Raw genomic sequence first — 20,174 nt, 5'->3', positions numbered from 1 at the left:
ACAAGCACTCTGCATTTGATCTATTTAATGGGCCTTTATAACAAGGGAGATGAGTAAGCAAAAGAGAGAAAACAGGAATGTTGTGTTCTCCCCAAAACCTTCTGTTCCTTGGTAATTCTGTCAAATTTTTGTGTTTCCTGAGATGTCAAATTAATACTACAACAGCAGTGGCCAATTTCAGAGTGTTCCTAGTGCCTCAGGTCCAGCCAGCAGTTGACCTTAACATCCACCTTCCTGCTTCCTAGTAACTAATGTAGCTTTTGTATCATCCACAAGCTCCATTAAATGAGATAAGGTCATTTGGTTGGCAGCTACATAGACCAAAGTATCCCAAACAAGGAGGCTGGGTGAGATACCAAGGATCACCATCGTAGCACCAGCCTCTGGTTCTCTTTCTCAGCTTGTGTTTTGTGACTGACCAATAGATGACAAGAAGATAGGGAGAGGGCAACCAATGATCTACCTCTGCTTAACTCCTACGGCATTCCATTTGGATCAAACTGGCTCTTGTGTGAAAAGCAGAACATCTCTTCTCGTTTAAGCAACAGGTGGTTGTGATTGTCATTTTTGCTTTAACAAACCCATAAGAAGCTTTGAACCCCTAAAGTCTGGAAGGGAGGGAATAAGACAATAGCAACATCAGGACCTAACCCCGGGGCATCAAGGCAGGATAACCGGAGAGGGAGGCCATAATGAGGAGCACCCTTTGAGCGTGTAACACAATATAGCAGTTCGTGGCACTTCTTTACGGAATGACTTCAGTTTCTTTGCTTGGTGGGTCTTATATAGGGTTAGATTGACCAGAAGACATTATAGGTTCAAAGGGAGAAAAGAGGGATAAAGGGAAGGAAAAGATTTAGAATCTGGTGCTCACTTTGGCAGCATGCATTCTAAAATTAGAGTGATACAGAGGAGATTTAGCATGGCTCCTGCACAAGGATGACATGTAAATTCTTGAAGCAGTCCATATTAAAAAAAAAAAGATTTAAAATCTGGACTCATTATGAAGTAGGATATACAGGATATACTGGTGTATATAAGGTATATAGGCTGACCCTGGGGTTATCTTGACTTGTTTTTTCATCTTCATGGGGAAAAGGTTAGGAGGAATCCTGTAGGGTATCCCTTCTCCCATTCTTCTCTTGGAGGCTGCTTCCATCTCAGACCGTTTCACCTCTTTGAGGTTCCAGCAGGTACTTTTGAGAGAAGAGGGAGAGAAGGAGGAAGCATAGGTGAGGAGTTAGTTTGGTCGTATTCCTCCTCTGCTCACCCCCCACCATTACCTCCCTCTGTTGATTGTTTTTAATGCTGGGATTACAGGGAGGATATCATTTTCTTTGCCTCTTCCCCAGTGATGGAAACACAATTTTCTTTTTTTTTTTTTAAAGAATTTATTTATTTATTTGACAGAGAGAGAGAGACAGAGCAGAAGCAGGGGGAGAGGGAGAAGGAGAAGCAGGCTCCCCGCTGAGCAGGGAGCCTGATGTGGGACTCCATCCCAGGACCCTGGGATCATGACCTGAGCAGAAGGCAGACGCTTAACCGACTGAGCCACCCAGGCACTCCTGGAAACACAGTTTTCAAGAACAGAAACTTGATCAGTGGCATCCAGGATCTCTAATTTTATGTGCTTTGGGTTCAAGTGTTTCAGGATCATTTCCATGTCTGAAGTCTGTGATTTCATGCCTACCAAGCAAATAAAGTAAAATCCAGCACTGCAAGAAGCTTTTGGCTTTCCAGTTTATGTCTGATATGTTACTACTGGCAAACAGAGAACTCTGGCTAACGTCTCCAGGAAGCCAACACTAGTGTTGGGAGTTTAAAGGTTGAAGAACTGGGATTTAGGAATAATTAATACCAAATAATTCAAGAATCTGACTATTTTCTAGGGAAAGAACTCTTAAAAATAGCTTAACCACGTGCAACCAGTTAGCCTTGAACACTCCTGGTTCATGCCTCTTGCCCTGATGTAATCTCTAATAGCACATGCTTTCGCTCTCAAAAATGACTCAGGTTAAGCAACAAGTTAGATGCTTGTTCCGTTCAGGAGTCACGTGGATGGTAGATATGGAGCCCTGGAAAGCATGGGATGGAAGGAGACTATAAAAAATAAACACCCATGTGGGTACAGCTAAGAACAGAGGAGAGAGGAGCAAGAATGAGAAAGAAGACCAGGCCACCTAGCAGCAGGTTGGAGCTTACAGACTGTTTATAGCATGGCCATGTAATAATGAATTTGATATTGTTGTACTGCTGTGATCTAAACTCCTCCCACAATCTCTGCAATGAAGCTGGCTGCACGCATGAATGCTTTATGTGAGAGATGGCTCAGGAGCTCCAGGAGAAGGAGCTATGTCTCCCACCTGAGTTGGTGAGACACATGGAGTGGGTCACATGGGGGAGGGCAAGATGACTCATCCAATGACAAGGCAGGAGTTCAGAGTGGAGGGTGACTGGGGAAAGCATCAATAACTCATTCCCTTTCCAGAATCACAAGAGACATGGAGTACGTATGTGTCAGAGAATGTGGGTACACAAGTCTCCCGCTCCATGTGAGATGACGTTTCAGCCATTTCATTAGAATCTCAAAGAATGGGGTACTTTACATGGCTTTTGACCTGAAACCATCAGCTTCATTGTCAAACTTTGTAAGAAACAGACCGAAGAACCATATTTAATTACTGCAGGGTATTTTAGGGATGTTGTTTGCTCAGTACCCTTTTTACTAGGACCTACATGAAGACTTTCTTTGAGGTTTCAGTGCTGGGAACAGTTAGGCTAGTCTTGGATAATTAGTTTATTTGTCTCATGGGCTCTCGTAGTCATGGAACTGATCTTGTTTCCCCTCTGTCTTGGCTGCTGGATTCAAATCTGGCTTTACCTACAACCAACAAAGTGTCTTAGAACGTGGGACTTGGACTCGAACTTTGCTTCTGGAAGATAAACATCCCCAAAGGAAACACATATACAGTCAAACAAATGTCTCCAGAAAATGTCAATTCCTTGTTCTCTATTTAGTATTGCTTTCCAGGTATAGTCATAATTCTTTACTTCCTATTAAAGAGACAGGAGCCTGAGTTTCCCTATGTGCATATGGTTTTTGGTAGAAATCCTGAAATTCTTCTATAAAAGAGACAGTGAATCCTATTTGGACTGAAAATCTCCTGGAGGAATGAGGTATTGACATGGAATTGGCAGCTGTTAGAAGGATAAAGAATGCAAGAGGGGAGGGTGACCAGTTTGTTCGTTTGTTTTTAAAACTAAAGGAAGGGTCTAGATGCTAAGATGACTTTCCTCATTAGCTAAGATTTGGACTATATAGAAAAGATGGTGGAGATAACCTACAAGGATAACTTGAGATGTTACAACAAGTACTAATTTAACATTGTAGCTGCAAATTTATCCTTTTAAGACTAACCATAAATGTCTTTAGCCCAACTGAATTGAACCTTGAGTCTACATGGTTTAGTCTTTAAAAGAATGCTGGCAATGATATCCTTTACTTTATCCCCCTTATAAGACATCGTTTCCCATTATGAAAACGTTTGTCATTATGTTGGGTTAAGTGCCATTATTGCTTACTAAGGCCTAATAGATTAAAAAAAAAAAAAAGCAGGACTCTGTAGTGCCAGAAACACAAGCTAAATATTTTATTGCATTCTAAAGGAGGAAAGTGGAGAACATAAATGCTTTAGTAAAAATCCATTACTCGTCTGAAAGAACCAACTTTGGCGTTCATGGCCCCCCAGTCGAGGTATCTCCTATACTCCCCGGGCCTCAGGAGGTACTGCTTTCCCCTGTAGCTGGGCATCTCATAAAGGACCCAGCAGCCTTCCAGCACATTGAGGGAGTGGATTTCATTGAGATGGAAGCGGTCCTGAAGAGAGAGACAATCATCTGTGATCTCTGACATTTGTCCTCTGAAGTCATCTCGCTCGTAGATCCTCATTCTGAATGTGCCGGCGTGCTGAGGAGGCAGACAGAAAAGAAAAGATAAATGAGCACAAATGGAGAGAAATTAAAGTTCTAGCCCCTATACCTCCCTGGCCCCACCAACCCAGAAGTTCCTGGAGTCTGGGTTTGCTTCCAGAACAATCACATTGCAGTGTTAAAAAGCCTTCCTGCCTCCATCACCCCTAGCCCTTCCGGGCCTCTAACGATTTCTGGGCAATGCTAGGGAAAGACTTTGGCAGCCCTTCAGTGCTATCTACCCGGCTCTGTCCTTGGCAGCCAAGGTTGGTCTCAAATAAAATTGATCACGTTATTAGAGAAGGTCCTTCTCGAAAGAGAAAAGTATAAGTCATCAGAAAGCAAAATCCCATTTGATACAGTACTCTGGTTAAAAAGGAATCAACATTTAGCTATTTTCTCTAAGACCAATGTTTTGGTTTTGCATACACCATAGAACATAAGATTATTGAGCTCTTGTAAAAAAGAAGACGACACATTTTCTTTGTTTTTATTGCCTCAGTGTCACTTCAGATTTCAACCTATCTGACCCTTAGGCTTCCTTTCTGGTCTAGTCACTCACCATCTTCATTTCCCTCAGCAGCAAAAATCATCTCCATTGAGCTCTGGATGACACTCTACCCCATGCCTCCCACACTCCAGCACATTCTTCTGAGAACTGTGCAAATTACTCTCTAGGAAATACTGATTCTCAAACTTTCATTTTGGAGTTGGCCTTTCCTCTAATAATAAAAACCAGAAGACAATAGAAAAGTGAGCCAAAGCAAGCAAGCGTATTTTACCAATTAAGTAGACCCAGATTGTATCTAGAAGCTTTGATATATTATTTCTGAGTGGATACCACTTGGAATGACGACTTTAGTAAGCTCTATCTTAAACACATGGCAACTTCTGTTTTCCCTCTGTCCTGCCTTTTCTCAATTAGGCTTTGGCTTTTTAATTTTTGTAGTTACATTTAAAATATAAACATCTGGGAACATGTGAGTAAAAATGCAAGCACCACAGAGCTCATGAAGAATGGCTTCCCATCTGAGACCTCCTTCTGGAATGGACTGCAGGCTGTAGGCTCAGTCTCAGTTTCTGCTTTCTGGTTGGAATGATATGGTTGAAGAATGGTATCTGTTCATGGCTTTCACTTCCGAAGAGACCAGAGACGAGGACAGAGGCATACTCACCTGGGGGATGAGGCGGCAGGAGCGGATGGAGTCGCTGAAGCCCAGCCACTGCTGGTAGTCGGGGTAGTCCCCGCGCCGCAGGAAGTACTGGTGGCCCTGGTAGTTGGGGCGCTCGTAGAGCATCCAGCAGCCGCTGTCCACGCGGATGGAGTTGCAGCGGCTGAAGTAGGGCTGCAGGTTCGGGTGGTCACTGCTGCACTCGTAGCAGCGGCCCTGGAAGCCGCGGTCCTCGTAGAAGGTGATCTGCAAAATGGAAGATGTGGGAGCATGAGGCGATTGGCCCCCCTGCTGAAGAGGCTGCGCCAGGACCAATCCTGAGCCTCAGGTACCCGGCACTCACCTTCCCCATTTTGGAGCAAGCGAGCAGGAGGTGTTGGCTGGGTGCTGTGTGGGACGAGGGGGAGTGCCGCTGTATATATAGCAGCCCTGACTGCTGCCTCCGCAGGAAATCACACAAAAGGGGCCCATTTCGGTGAGTAAGGGGATTTGCCAGCTCCCCGCTCCTCCTCCCCCTGGTCATTGGGTGTAGCTGAATGGTTTACTCTCATTCTTTCTGGTAGGTTCGGGTTGTTCTGATTCACTAAAACTGTTGTTGCCACCAAAATGAAAAGAGTCTTTACTCTTTTAGTTGAGCAAGATGATGAGCGAAATTCTATCCCCGTGCTTTTATTTTGTCACCTACTCTGCTTAATTGACTCCTCAAAGGTAATTAAACTAAGTAATGTAGTCTGCTCCAAGACTGGTGGGTTTTTTTTTTTTAACTTTTATTAAAAATCAGAATTTAAATAATAAGGAATCTTAAGGAAGAGGGAATCAAGTGAAATAATCTGTGAAAGTGCTTTAGAAAGCAAAAACCTTAGTTCAAATTCAAGATTGTGTGGTCATCATTGTTGTTATTTTGGGGTCTATCTTGAGTAAAATTGTTACTTGACTGGAAATTTGTAGGCTCCTGGAGGCTGGGAATTCTCTCTTATTCCTTTCTGCCTCTGCGCCTAGAGCAGAGGGTTGGCATATAGTAGACCCTCAATACTTGGCTTTGACCTGAAAGAGAGCAAACAGCTAAGGCCTTCCTCCCCTCCCTCACAACTCCCGGAGAGCTTAAATCCTTCCTTCTGCTGGTGGCTGCCCAGAATACTGCTTGCTTTTTTTGTCCCTGCCCTCCTTCAACATCCTAAGATCTTTCTTCCTCATCTCCATTACAGACTCTTGTCCACTTGATAAGGGTGGTTTGAGTTAGTGTGAGGAGTAATGTAGAAACCCTCAAAATACCAATGGCCTACCTACTTCCTCAGACTTTTGAGATGCTGGAGAGCACCCCAAGCCAGATGACAGAGCCTCCCGATTGTATGAATTTCACAGTGTGGTATGGGGACCCCTGAAGTCCCTGAGACACTTTCAAGAGGTTCATAAGATCAAAACAGTTTTCATAACAATACCAAGATGTTACTGACCCTTTTCGCTCTTATTCTTTTACAGGTGTACAGTGGAGTTTTTCCAGAGGCTGTAGGACATTAAAGAGACTTGTAAAAACATAAAACAATTCCAATCTTTCCGTTAATTGTTTTTGCTTTGGAAAATACAGTTATTATTCATAAAAATATGTCATTTATGTTAATATGTAATAGGCTTACCACCTAAGGCCTTGAGTCAGAGGCCTATACTCAGACTTCTCAGTTGTCTAGCCAACTTCCAATGTTAGCCCATCAGGGATCTGGACTGGGTCAGGTAGGGGGGTGAGTGGTACTTTCATGAACTGTACCACTGGTTGGTGGAGGAGTAAGCACTAGCAAGTGACACTAACTGTGACCACCTACGCTTCCTGTCCCATGCCTTGCTTTCACAGTGCTTCCTCTAAAGTTATTTTTCTTCCCAGTACTTATAAATACCATGATATTATTGAATAGGCATCATTTGTGGAGAATACATTCAGGTATCCATGCCTACACCCATTTGCAGGCACTTTTGCAGTTTCTGTTACTGTTTGTGTCATCTTGGGAAAATGACTTAACTTCCCTAGGCTTCAGTTTCCCCATTTATAAAATAGGAGTGATGATGAAAATCAAATGCGATAATGAACTCAAAAGTGCATGATAAATTGTAAAGTAATACCAGTGGTAAAAAATATAATTCATATTTTAATAAGTGCTAAAGATGGTAATATTGATAGAATTTCATGGTACATCGATCAAAAATAAATATGAATGTGTTTCTGGGTTTCGACCCCATAGTGTCTACACTTTTGCTTATTGTATGGAGGCTAAATGTGATCTATGGATAATATCATATATTGAAATGCTTTGGTCTAATTTAGCAAAGATTTTCTGTTTGGTAATTTTGATTTCACAATCAAATGATGACTACCATTTGTGTGTGATCTTGAAGCAAGATGCCAAGAAGAGGAATAACACAGTGGGGGTTGTGCAGTCAGAGCAGATAGAGTCCTGTTCACCCACTGCTGGTAGCAGATGCCCCAGCCCAGCACATGCAGCTCTTGCTGTCCACTTGCATGTGCCAAGTTGCCGCATCTAAGGCAGGACTGCAGGTTGGAGTGGTCACTGCTGTGTGCATAGGAGGTAATCTGCAATGAACATGCCTACAGTAAGGGAAATCCCCCCAAGAACACATTAACATGAGTTCATTGACAAGACCCTGTTCTACACCCATCCACGCTAGTGAACTGCAGCTGCAGAAGCAAGACTCATCATCAGCATAACAGAGGCTCAGGTATGCATGCTTATGTGCATATGTGTGCACATTTCCTATCCGTCAGGTGATTTAGGCCTGATTTGGCTGACAGTAGAATTGTGCCTTTTTTTCTCATTTCTATATCACCAATGCAGTCTTTTTAATGTGTTTGACTTTTATTCTTTATTACATTATAGCTGTTAAAGTGCTTTGGAGGTCTTTGAAGCAGCGTGGAAGAGGAAAGTTGATATATAAAGGACAAGTCAGAAGAAGTGTCCCTGCTCTCATTATTTGATTAAACTTTATTATGTTTAAGTAGAGAAATAATAGGAATAGACATAATTCACACTGAAAACTGTGGGAACGTTTGTTTTAAATCATGGCAGCCTGGGAGGGCCAACTAGGGAGAATGTGCTCCCATTTTGCCTTCTAAATTCAAGATGTCTGTGAGGATCTGGGCTGAGGGAAGGGAGTTATTCCTTGATACTGGAACACCTTCCCTTCTCAGAAGCTTATCAAATCACCCAGTCTAGGCAGCCCATGTCCCTTGTCTAGGACATCTCTTCAGACCAGCTTTTCTTGGCTCTCCCTTTTCTGAGCATCTACCCCACTTTATCACCACCCAGCTTAGCACTACTGCTCTGCCTTTCTCATAGACTTTCTTCTTTTCCTTGTCCTCAGCAAGGTTATGAACTCAAGAGTAGGGGGCCACATCACACTTCTTTATCTCCCATCATGATTTATTAGTTAAGTAGGTGGATAAATAGAGCCCTGTAAACATGAAGAACATGAAAAAGCCATGATTCTAATTCTCTTTTGGAGAACGAGAACTCTCCCACATGAGGTCACCCATGTGGATGTTCAGAGACACAAAAGCCACTTTCTCCCACTCACTCAGCTACCACTCTCTCTGGTTCTGATGCCCTCTGCTTCTGCCTGTCCTTGCTGACCTGGGAGGACTTGAAGGGAGGTAAAAATGGCCCAGAAGTCCAGGCTGGCCTGGGCCAACAGCAGCACAGACTTTCTGTGGGGTTTGGAGGTGTTAGAGTGCCACCAGCACTATGCTGTTAAAGTCTCTAAGCAGTTAAGGGAGAGAGACGGGGAGTGGGCCTGAGAAAGAACAAAAATGAAAGAAAAAGTGGTAGGCAACATTTTTGTGAAGGAAAATAATAAAGAAGATTCTTAGCTATTTCCTTGTGGTTTTTTATATTATACTTTTTAAAAGATTTATTTATTTATTTATTTATTTGAAAGAGAGAGAGAGAGAGCAGGGGAGGGGCAGAGGGAGAGGGAGAGAAGCAGACTCCCTACTGAATGCAGAGCCCAGTGTGGGGGCTCCTTGTAGTTTAGAAGATGGATGGATCAATGGAATGAGACTTTAGGTCCTAGATGCTGCAAGACAGGCTTTGTTATGTCTCTTTGTATTATCAGCCAACAGCCTGGTCTAATTATGTGGGAGGTTAAGGGACTGAAGCCACTGAGCCTTTTATCAGAAATATTTGAACACCAAGTTTAACTGTAAAGTTATATACACTTTTGTTTTGTTTTGTTTTGTTTTTAATAACTGCAAAACTCCCTTTGGAAGAACTGGCCTTATTTAAATCAGGACAAAAATTTAGAAAGCTGTTTAAGGTCCTCTAGGAGCTCATGGTTAAATAAACTTGTAGATCAAAATATTTTAATGGTTCTAATATAACCCTGTCTTCTTCTAAAAACAAAATCATTCATGTAGGAGCCATTATAGTTGCCTGAGGCCTGTTAGGAGCCTGAGTGGAAATAGTTCATTACTTTCTCCCCTCTCCCCACACAAATGTTTTAGTTTACAGTTTGGCTTTTCCTGAAGCATTTGCAGATGTCTTTCCTGACTCTCTGGTAACCACTCCCAAGTGAAATCTCTTTGAGTTCATCAGCATGTCATTGACTTGACCCTGCTGAGGGAAGCCATGTCTACTTTCATTTAAGCAGTTAGGATTGAAACTGCAGCAAACATTATAGCACTCACTGGACTCACAATGATGAAAATAATAATAGTTAATAATAAATAGCGTACTGTATAAAGAGTGGTATGTTCCAGACATTGTACAAGGAATTTTGTACAAAGTACATCATGTAGCCAACGCAACACAATTATTATGGGAACTTCCACAAATGTTTGTGAGATTTGGGGCAAGAGCATAAATAGAGCCCCCTTTACCTCTTCCCTCCTCTCTTTTCACTCCCTCTCATGTCCACACTCTATCCACATGCTCCTTGTTCCCCTTCACTTCCCACAAACTGCTGCCTTTTGACTACCAGTGTCCTTGGGAGGATAGGCCTGGTAAAGACTCTTTTAGGTCTTGGAAACAAGGATCTATATAGAGGGAATTCTGGAGTTTCAGGTAAAAGGAATGTGGTCTAGAAGAAATGTGGGGTTGTCCCCAATGGGTGACTGTAAAAGGGACAGATTCCTGTCCTGTGGCAAAGACTGCAGCTAGTGGAGGCTAGAGTAAGACTCTCTGAGGCACCCAGTTCAGGCCAAGATCCCTGACTGCCCAAGTCTAATCATAGTACTCATCACTATAGGGAAACAAATCCAAAAATGTAGACATAGCTAGTAAATGGAGGAACTGGGAATTGAACTCAGGGGTGTCGGCCTCCAAAGCCTAAACTAATTGCCTCTGCATATAACAATGGCTTGTTTTAGATGTTACCTTTCTAGGTGTGCTTATCTTATATCTTCCCTAAACACACTTCTCAATGTCAAACTTTTCTTTTAATTTACAAAAGGCCTAGCATCCAGCTAGCCTGTGGTGTCCCTACCAACCCTGAGAATCTTTGTCTTTAACGGGAGTTCCAGTAAATTGTAGTGGACTCTTCAATTGACTGATTGCTGTCAGGCTGAAGAAATCAGCATTAACTGACTATAAAATGTTCTGTAATCCCTTATTCACTTATATGGGTATAGACTTCTAAGACAGTGGTAATGGGTGACTGTCAAAGGGACATTGAAGATGTTCACATTTTCTTTTTTTTTTTAAGATTTATTTATTTATTTTGAGAGAGTGAGAATGAGAGAGAGAGAGAGAGAGTACATGAGAGGGGGGAGGGTTAGAGGGAGAAGCAGGCTCCTCGCCGAGCAGGGAGCCCGATGCGGGACTTGATCCCGGGACTCCAGGATCATGACCCGAGCTGAAGGCAGTCGCCCAACCAACTGAGCCACCCAGGCGCCCAGATGTTCACATTTTCTTGAAGAAATTTTCCAGAAAACAACTAATTTATTCTGACACGTTTCCCTTATAAAGTCCATATATATAGCACAATTAGACACAACTGATGGAGGGATGACTACTGCTTACTGAGCCTCTGCTATATGCTAGCTTCTTTACAGGGGGTAGCTCATTTATTCCACATAAGATCATGCAGGCGGGAAAACTGAAGCTCAGGGGGATAAGTAACTTGCTCAGGGTCACCTGGCCGTTAGGTGGTCAAGCCAGGAACCAAGTCTATGGAGCTCAAAGCCTGCATTGCTAACCACTGAGATACCCCACTTTGAAACCTAATAGAGTCTTAAAGTATCAGAGCTGGAAGGAAACATGGAGCTCATTTTGTCCAGACCCTTTATTTTATAGAGAGGAAAATTTGTGGCATATTAAGCTTTGTGAGATCAAATGCTGTTTTCTAAGCCTCTAAGTTCACCAGATTTAAACAAAACCAAATCCTAAGTTAACAAAGTTGTTTTTGTTGAGACATGCCACCTGGTTTTTCATTTTTTGTTAAAACAGAGCTCGTATGTCATTAGTCACCAAACTACAGGACAACACATGTTGATTTAGCTAGGTTAGCAACAAAACCTCAAATCTTCTGCACATTTGGAATTGATAAGAGCCACAACATTTTAATACTATGTGTATCTTTTTTTAAACGATTTTATTTATGTATTTGTCAGAGAGAGAGAGGGAGAGAGAGAGAGCACAAGCAAGGGGCGAGGCAGGCAGAGGGAGAAGCAGGCTCCCCGCTGAGCAAGGAGCCTGATATGAGACTTGATCCCAGGACCCTGGGACCATGACCCGAGCCAAAGGCAGAGACTTAACTGACTGAGCCACCCAGGCGTCTCAATAATATGTGTATCTTATATTTATAATTTATCCTGTAAGTTCCTTCCACAAAGACTCTTATTTTAAAAGAATCTTCATTACTTAAGGTTCTGTACAGAGCATTATTTTTAAAAGATTCCATTTGTTCTTTTCCTTCCTTCCTTCCTTTCCTTCCTTCTTTCCTTCCTTCCCCCTCTTCCTTCCTTCCTTCCTTTCTTTTTTTTAAATAATCTCTATACCCGACGTGGGACTCGAACTCACAACCCTGAGATCAAGAGTCTCATGCCCCAGAGCATTAGTTTTTAAAAGATCTTTATTGAGATATAATTCACATACCATACAGTTGATCAATTTAAAGTATGTAATTAATTGTTTTAGTATGTTCATAGATATGTACAACCATTGCTACAATCAATTTTAGAACATGCTTGTCACCACAATGAGAAATCCTGTGCTTTTTAGTTTCATTCCCGTATCCACCGATTCCTCCCAGCAACGACTAATCGACTTACTGTCTCTGTAGACTTACCTATTCTAGATATTTCATATCAATGGAATCTTATAATATACATGCTTTAGTGACTGGCTTCTTTCACTTTGCATAATGTTTTTAAGATTCATCCATGTTGTAACACGTATCAGTATTTCACTCCTTTTTATGGCCAAAGAGTATTCCATAATACGGATATATCACTTTTTATTGATTCAGTCATCCATTGATAGATTTTTGGGTTGTTTTCACCTTATGGCTATTGTGAATAGTGCTACTATAAACACTCATGGGTAAGTTTGTGTTTGAACACTCCTTTCAATTCTTTTGAATATATATCTAGAAGTAGAATTGCTGAGTCATATAACTCTGTTTAACTAAGTAACTGCCAAACTATTTTCCATAGCGACTGCACCATTTTACACTCCCACCAGCAATTTATGAGAGTTCCAATCTCTCTACATCCTTACCAATATTTGTTATTTTCTGGGGCTTCCCCCCTATTATAACTATCCTAGCGGGTATTAAGTGGTATCGCATTGTGGTTTTGATTTGAATTTCTCTAAGGACTAATGATGTTGAACATCTTTTCATTTGCTTATTGGCCATTTGTATATCTTCTTCAGAAAGGTATATATTCAAGTCTTTTGCCAATCTTTTAATTGTGTTGTTTGTCTTTGTGTTATTTAGTTGTAAGAGTTGTTTTATGTATGTTCTGGATATTTGACTCTATATTTGACTCAACATCTATTGATCTATGGTATGTAAATCTTTTTTCCCATTCTATAGGCTGTCTTTTCACTTTCTTTTTTATAAAAATTATTTTTTATTTATCTTATTTATTTATTATTTTTTGTTTTTCTCCCAAGATTTTATTAAATTCGGGTTAGTTAAGATATAGGAAGTAGATATTAAGGAGTAGAATTTAGAGATTCATCACTTACACCAAGTGCTCACAGCAACAAATGCCTTCCTTAATACCCATTACCTATTTAGCCCAACCCCTTACCCACCTACCCTCCAGCAACCCTCAGTTTGTTCTCTATAGTTAAGAGTCTCTTATGGTTTGCCTCCCTCTCTGTTTTTATCTAATTTTATTTTTCCTTCCCTTCCCCTATGTTCAACTGTTTTGTTTCTTAAATTCCACACATAGGTGAAATCATATAGTATTTGTCTTTCTCTGACTGACTTTTTTCACTTAGCATAATACCTTCTAGTTCCATCCATGTCATTGCAAATGGCAAAATTTTATTCTTTTTGATGGCTGAGTAATAGTCCATTGTATATACATACCATATCTTCTTTATCCATTCATTGGTTGATGGACATTTAGGCTCTTCCCATAATTTGGCTATTGTTAATAATGCTGCTATAAACATTGGGGTGCATGTGCCCCTTTGAATCAGTATTTTTGTATCCTTTGGATAAATACCTAGTAGTGCAATTGCTGGGTCATAGGATAGGTCTATTTTTTAACTTTTTGAGGAACCTCCATACTGTTTTCCAGAGTGGCTGCATCACCTTGTATTCCCACCAACAGTGTAAGAGGGTTCCCCTTTCTCCACATCCTTGCCAACATCTGTCATTTCCTGACTTGTTAATTTTAGCCATTCTGACAGGTGTGAGGTAGTATCTTATTGTGGTTTTGATTTGTATTTCCCTGATACTGAGTGATGTTGAGCATTTTTTCATGTGTCTGTTCACCATTTTTGTATGTCTTCTTTGGAGAAATGTCTGTTCATGCCCATTTCTTTTTTTTTTTTTAAAGATTTTATTTATTTATTTGACAGAGAAAGAGAGAGAGAGTTCACAAGCAGGGGGAGAGGCAGAGGAAGAGGGAGAAGCAGGCTCCCGGCTGAGCAGGGAGCCCAATGCGGGGCTCGATCCCAGGACCCTGGGATCATGACCTGAGCCGAAGGCAGCCGCTTAACCGACTGAGCCACCCAGGCGCCCCTGTTCCTGCCCATTTCTTAACTGGATCATTTATTTTTTGGGTGTTGGGTTTGATAAGTTCTTTATAGATTTTGGATACTAGCCCTTTATCCAGTATGTCATTTGCAAACATCTTCTCTCATTCTCTAGTTTGCCTTTTAGTTTTATTGATTATTTCCTTCACTACACAGAAACTTTTTATCTTGAGGGAGTCCCAATAGTTCATTTTTGCTTTTGTTTCCCTTGTCTCCAGAGATATGTGTCTAGTAAGAAGTTGCTACGTTTACTTTCTTGATAATGACCTTTGATTCATAAAAGATTTTAATTTTAAATCCAATTTATTTTGTTGTTTTTGTTTGTGCTTTCATATTTAAGAAATCATTGCCTAATAAAAGATCATAAAGATGTATGCTTGTGTTTTCTACCAAGTTTTATGGTTTGAGTTTTTACATTTAAGTCTTTGATTTTTTTGAGTTGATTTTTATATATGGTGTGAAATATGGGGCTAACTTCATCCTTTTGCATGAGGTTGTCCAATAGTTTCAGCACCATTTGTTGAGAAGTTATTCTTTCCCCATTGAATTGTCTTAGAATCCTTGTCAAAATTCAGCTGACTCATGGGTGAATTTCTAGACTCTCAAGTCTATTTCCTTCATCTCCATGTCTACCTGATGCCAGGACCTCACTGTCTTCATTACTATTGTTTTGTGTTAAGTTCTGAAATTGAGAAGTACTCCTACTTTGTTCTTCTCTCTCAAGATTGTTTTGGCTATTCTGGGTCCCTTGTAATTCCATGAGAATTTTAAAATTGGTTTTGACAAGGAAGTTAACTGAGACAGGGCACTATTTTTGCTTATATAAATTTGGAAAGAGAATTAGCATTCTGGGAGAGCAGCTTTACTATAGTGGAAAGAAACTCCAGAGGTATGCAGCAGAGTAAATATTAAGACTTCACCATGTGTAATCGAGGCTTTTTTTAAAATTTAAATTCAATCAATTAACATATAGTGTAGTATTAGTTTCAGAGGTAGAGTTCAGTGACTCATCAGTCTTATATAGTACCCAGTGCTCATTACATCATGTGTGTAATTGAGTCTTTTTTTTTTTTAAGATTTTATTCATTTATTTGAGAGAGTGAGAGCGAGAGCGAGAGAGCATGAGATGAGCAGGGGGGAAGAGGATTGGCAGAGGGAGAAGCAAACTCCCCACTGAGCAGGCAGCCCCATGAGGGACTCCATCCCAGGACCCTGGGATTATGACCTGAGCCAAAGGCAGACGCCTAACCAACTGAGTAATCCAGGCGCCCTGTAATTGAGTCTTGATAGAAATTCATATTGGAGTCCAAAATAGAGATGACTGTATTGTACTCTTGAATTTGAGCAGACACTGGTAATACATAAATTTTCTACATTTATATTTGTGTAATAATTTAAAAATAACAAAATGTGTTCACAATCTTTCCTTATATTTCATTGTAACTATCTGGGGATTTAGTGAAGCAGGAATTTCTCATCCACCTGTAGTCTTCAATAAGGTAATTTAGGCACAGAGAGGATAAGAAATGACTTGATCAAAGATATAAACCCAGTAAGAAGGGGAACTAACCATCCTGGTTTACCTGAGACTGAGGGGCTTTCCAGGGTGTAGGACTTTTGGTGCTAAAACTGGGAAAGTCCCTAAAAACTAGTCCAAGTTGGGCACATTACTAGTAATTAGCAGAAGTAAGATAACAACGCAGGCCCTTTAATGCTTACTTTAGCACTTTTCTTACCTGCTGAATTCATCAAGCACGTTTGACCTTCTCTACCTTGGGAATTCTGCTTAAAACCCCTCTCTTCGCTCAGCTTTTCTTGACTAATCTGAGACTTCAGCTGCCCTAATCTTTCCAGCAATCCCTTGTCTTTGGTATCCCAGCCTCAATTCATTCTGTGTTTTCTACTTTATGTAGGGTCTAATAGTTTTTCCTTGCATTTGCCTTTCCTCTCTTTCTCAGATTGCAGGTTGTAGAAGCAGACGTGCTGCTTCTCCCTCCTTCCCATGACGTGAGTGGGGGCTTCAGGAATACTGTTGCCTGACCAACAGGAAGTAAGTAGACATTCAAAACACCTGATTTTCAGGGTCAGGCAAGTTGCCAGGGGTCACCATTTATTAGAATTCAGTGATTATTTAAAGATAAACGAGAGTCACTTAGTGCCAGGAACACCATTTGTATATTTATTGCATTTTGATGTGGATCATAAGAAACACACAGCCTAGTATAAATCGATGACCCGTCTCAGAGAGCCCACTCTGGCGTCCGTGGCCCCCCAGTCGTGGTAGCGCCTGTAGTCCCCCGGTCTCAGCAGGTACTGCCGCCCCCGGTAGCTGGGCAGCTCGTAGAGGACCCAGCAGCCCTCCAGCACGTGGAGCGAGCGGAGCTCATTGAGCCGGAAGCGATCGTGGATGCAGGAGCAGTCCTCGGTGAGCTCAGACACCAGGCCCCCGTAGTCATCTCTCTCGTACAGCCTTATCCTGTGGGAGCTGGTCTGTTGTGACAATAAACAAAAGAAGAAAAATCAACTGTGTGTATCTCTGATCTCAGTAAAAGCGACTTAGTCAGCCCGCATCTTCATGAAGCATGGTTTTCAAACCATCCTGCCGTGTGCATGTCTTCTCCCCACATTGTTGGTCTAACAAATTAGGAAGAATATTAAAAATAAAGCTGACCTGATCTTGTGGAAGAAACAAACATTGAAATAAAGGGAACCAAAGGGATTCCTTTGTAGGAAGCCATTGGTCACAACTGTATTTAGTGAGTCTGCAGAGAGGAATTTAACTCTCTTTTTCGTTATGGCTACACATAAGAGTCCTAACAAGCTTGTTTTTAAGTCACTCTTCATGCATAATTTACAATAATTCATATTTACTCTGAGTCCACATGTCTGACATTTTGCCAAATCACTTGAACCATTTGAGGTTCTTGCCTCAAAGAAATTCCTGTGTTATTTGTATGTCTTTTTGCATCTGCAAATTTCTCTAGCCTACTTTTGGTTTCACTTCTTGAATCTACTTGTCATACCACATAATTTGGTGTCACCAGCAAGCAGAAACACAAACTCAACATGTTTAAAAAACATTAAGCAGCACTTTTATGAGGACCATGTCCCATGAAATCCTAATTAATGATCTGTCTCTGACCCTCGTAAGAAACTAGTTGATAATGACTCCTGGGAACCAGGGAGCCCCTAAGGAGCTGAGACATATTGTTCTAGTTTCTAGATCCTTATGTCATAGAGACTGTGTGGAAAACAACTGCTAAGACAGACAGAACACATTACACCTACCTTGTTCTCCCGTGGTCTGTTAAGTGTTCCCATCATTAAAAAATAATGACCTAGATAGGCTTTTTTTTTCTTTTCTGAACATGGTGATTTTTATTTAGAAAGTAGGAATCAGCGAGATGCTATCAAATGTAACTTCAGAGGCTATATTATGATTTCTTATGCCCTAAAAATAATTTTGTCCTTAAATAAGGGCGGGGAAAAAAAAGAGGTTACAGTGATTCATTAGCCTACTCACAATTTTTTTTTTTTTTTTTTTTTTTTAATGCTTGAGAATCAGGCATTGCTGTCCTTACTGTGAACACTAGTCCTGAACTGAAACAAACTGGCTTTGACCAACAGGAATTTACGACCACGGATCAGTGATGCTTTCGCATCATTCTGGGTGGAGGCAAGACTCACGTAAGGAATGGCCCGGCAGGAGCGGACCGCGTCGCTGAAGCCCAGCCACTGCTGGTAGTCGGGGTAGTCCCCGCGCCGCAGGAAGTACTGGTGGCCCGCGTAGTTGGGCTGCTCATACAGCATCCAGCAGCCGCTGTCCACGCGGATGGAGTTGCAGCGGCTAAAGTAGGGCTGCAGGTTCGGGTGGTCACTGCTGCACTCGTAGCGGCGGCCCTGGAAGCCGCGGTCCTCGTAGAAGGTGATCTGCAGGGGCGGGGGGGGGGGGGGGTTGTGGGAACAAGGGAACAGCCAGACGTCAGCGGGGAAGGACCTCCAAACACAGGAGACACTCAACAGACGCGGCCTGGCCCCTCGGGTGGCTCACCTTCCCCATGGCTGTTGTCAGTGGATGATCAGCGTCCAGTGTGATGGGGACAAGAGTAGCAGCCGGAATATATAGCAGGAGGGCTGCTGTGTTGGCAAGAACTACACAAAAGGGGCCTGGGGGTAGTGCGTGAGGGGATTTCTATGTTCTCTCTCGTTTTTTCATTTGGGATCATGGGGCAGGGGGCTCTCATTCTGTCTGGCATTTTCGAGTTCTCCTCACTAGCTCCAGTGAAAGGAATTGAGGTCAGCAGAGCCATTATGACCTTGGAGACAAAGGGCGCACTTCTCATCCTATGCAGCTCTCTAGAAATACATTACATGCCCAGCACTTTGTGCATTTGCCTATGGAAACTGCTGAGATGGGGTTGGTGGTTCCGTCTGGGGAGACTCGTGACAATCCTATGAGTTCCAGAAGGACCTGAAGTGCTAAGGGTGACAAAAAAAATCCTCTAATTGAAAGACAATTACATTTTCTAAATTACCTCCTCAGTATGATATGGTTTTGCTAAAAGTATTTTGTATATGTTTATGTAGGGGGAGAAAAAGAGATTAGAACGGTGGACGTATACACCAAAATGTCAGTCATGGTTATCCATAAATGGCAAGATTACAGGTCCTTGTTTTATGTTTTTATTTCTCCTTTCTGTTGTTTTTGATTGCCTTAGTTTTCTACCATAAATATATAGTACTTTCAGGAGATGAAAAATAAATTCAATTTGTAAATGTATAACTTGGAGCTGCTGGCGAAAAGCAGCAAATATTTAAAATAAGTCAATTTTGTTTTGAGATTAAACGCTTCTCCTTGGACTAAAAATAAAGAGATTCCCCGAGACTCTGTGAGACAGTCTGAGAGCAGGAACACATACAGGATCCTCCCATCTCTCCCAAAAACCGTCTTCTACGGTTGCTTTTTGTTTTCAAAACCAGCATCATGATTTGCCTGAGTTTTCCCTTCCTGGAGGTCACTGTTTCCCAGAACCCAAGTGAAGGCCTGAGGAGCTTTCTCCACTGCGACCGCCCTACGGATGGCGAAGCACCCCTCAGCTATGCAGGGCTGTGGGAGGCCTTCTGGCCCCGGCTCATCTTTGTCATCCGTGCGTATGTAGAAAGATGGAGTCAAACACCTTCATGGCTTGTGACCCATGGAGGGCCCTGAAAGGGTATCCAACCACAACTAGTGCTAAGTGTCCATGATGCCATTTGTGAAAGGCCTCGGGCAGCGCATATGAAGCAGATGTGCACCTGTCAGAAGGACAGGCAGCAGTAACCACAAAGAAAAACATGTTCCCTCCCAACCAGCAGAGCTAGACTGCAAGAAGCCGGGCAAAGTCCTGTGATGCTAGACAGCGTACCCAGGGCCAAGTCACAAGTCACTGATACATCCCCTGCCTCCCTCCTAGTGCTGCAGGCCTCCTGGTAAACCTCAGTTATGGTCATAACCAAACCCATGTGGAAAAGGCGTCATCGGTGTCCCCAACCACAACACCACATCGGGGTGCACCACCATTTCCAGTGAAAGCCAACAAACCAAACACTTGTTTTTGCACGTGTTGAAGACACCTGTTCCACAGACAGGTGGCCCAGCAAAACCTTAAGAGAGGTGTAATCTGCACTCACATTCCTTTGTTCAAATTGTTAGTATGGGTATTTACAAGCCAAACCACCTGCCTAATCAGCATTTTGGAAAGTGCTGAAAGACTAGCACATTTTCTTTTTCCCAATAGTCATTATAATCACTGAAAGAAAGCCTGCGCTTCTGTTT

General features: G+C 42.0%; 2 protein-coding genes and 1 non-coding gene across 4 annotated transcripts; 1 reads left to right on the top strand and 2 right to left on the bottom strand.

The window, feature by feature from the left end:
• Nucleotides 1-866: 866 nt before the first annotated feature.
• LOC112808299 (U6 spliceosomal RNA) lies at nucleotides 867-974 on the top strand. The gene has a single exon (XR_003204326.1). It is a non-coding gene; the product is annotated as a U6 spliceosomal RNA (small nuclear RNA).
• Nucleotides 975-3,681: 2,707 nt separating this feature from the next.
• Nucleotides 3,682-5,493, bottom strand: LOC112835613 (gamma-crystallin B). 2 transcript variants are annotated; one of them, XM_025887140.2, is made up of 3 exons: nucleotides 5,485-5,493; nucleotides 5,131-5,387; nucleotides 3,682-3,950 (listed from the first exon to the last, which is right to left on the bottom strand). In XM_025887140.2, the coding sequence occupies exons 1-3, from the start codon at nucleotides 5,491-5,493 to the stop codon at nucleotides 3,692-3,694; spliced, it is 525 nt and encodes a 174-aa protein (XP_025742925.1). In that variant the 3' UTR covers nucleotides 3,682-3,691. The 2 variants fall into 2 exon arrangements, with proteins under 2 accessions (XP_025742925.1, XP_025742915.1); XM_025887130.2 differs by having other exon boundaries at nucleotides 3,682-3,967; nucleotides 5,145-5,387.
• Nucleotides 5,494-16,576: 11,083 nt separating this feature from the next.
• LOC112835606 (gamma-crystallin A) lies at nucleotides 16,577-18,539 on the bottom strand. The gene is made up of 3 exons (XM_025887120.2): nucleotides 18,411-18,539; nucleotides 18,047-18,289; nucleotides 16,577-16,849 (listed from the first exon to the last, which is right to left on the bottom strand). Exons 1-3 carry the CDS (start codon nucleotides 18,417-18,419, stop codon nucleotides 16,577-16,579), a joined length of 525 nt encoding a protein of 174 aa, XP_025742905.1. The 5' UTR covers nucleotides 18,420-18,539.
• Nucleotides 18,540-20,174: the final 1,635 nt, after the last annotated feature.

Source organism: Callorhinus ursinus, unplaced genomic scaffold (genome assembly GCF_003265705.2).
Source record: "Callorhinus ursinus isolate GAN/ISIS: 27379988/994484 unplaced genomic scaffold, GSC_fseal_2.0 scaffold2, whole genome shotgun sequence".
Classification (NCBI taxonomy): Eukaryota; Metazoa; Chordata; class Mammalia; order Carnivora; family Otariidae; genus Callorhinus; species Callorhinus ursinus.
This window is presented reverse-complemented; position numbering and strand designations above follow the sequence as displayed.

What these genes read in the sequence shown, in the direction of transcription:
- LOC112835606 (XM_025887120.2), bottom strand. An exon ending in CCTGCCGGGCCATTCCTTAC is followed by an intron (nt 16,850 to 18,046) that starts GTGAGTCTTGCC and finishes TTGTCACAACAG; the next exon opens with ACCAGCTCCCACAGGATAAG.
- LOC112835613 (XM_025887130.2), bottom strand. An exon ending in CCTGCCGCCTCATCCCCCAG is followed by an intron (nt 3,968 to 5,144) that starts GTGAGTATGCCT and finishes CTGCCTCCTCAG; the next exon opens with CACGCCGGCACATTCAGAAT.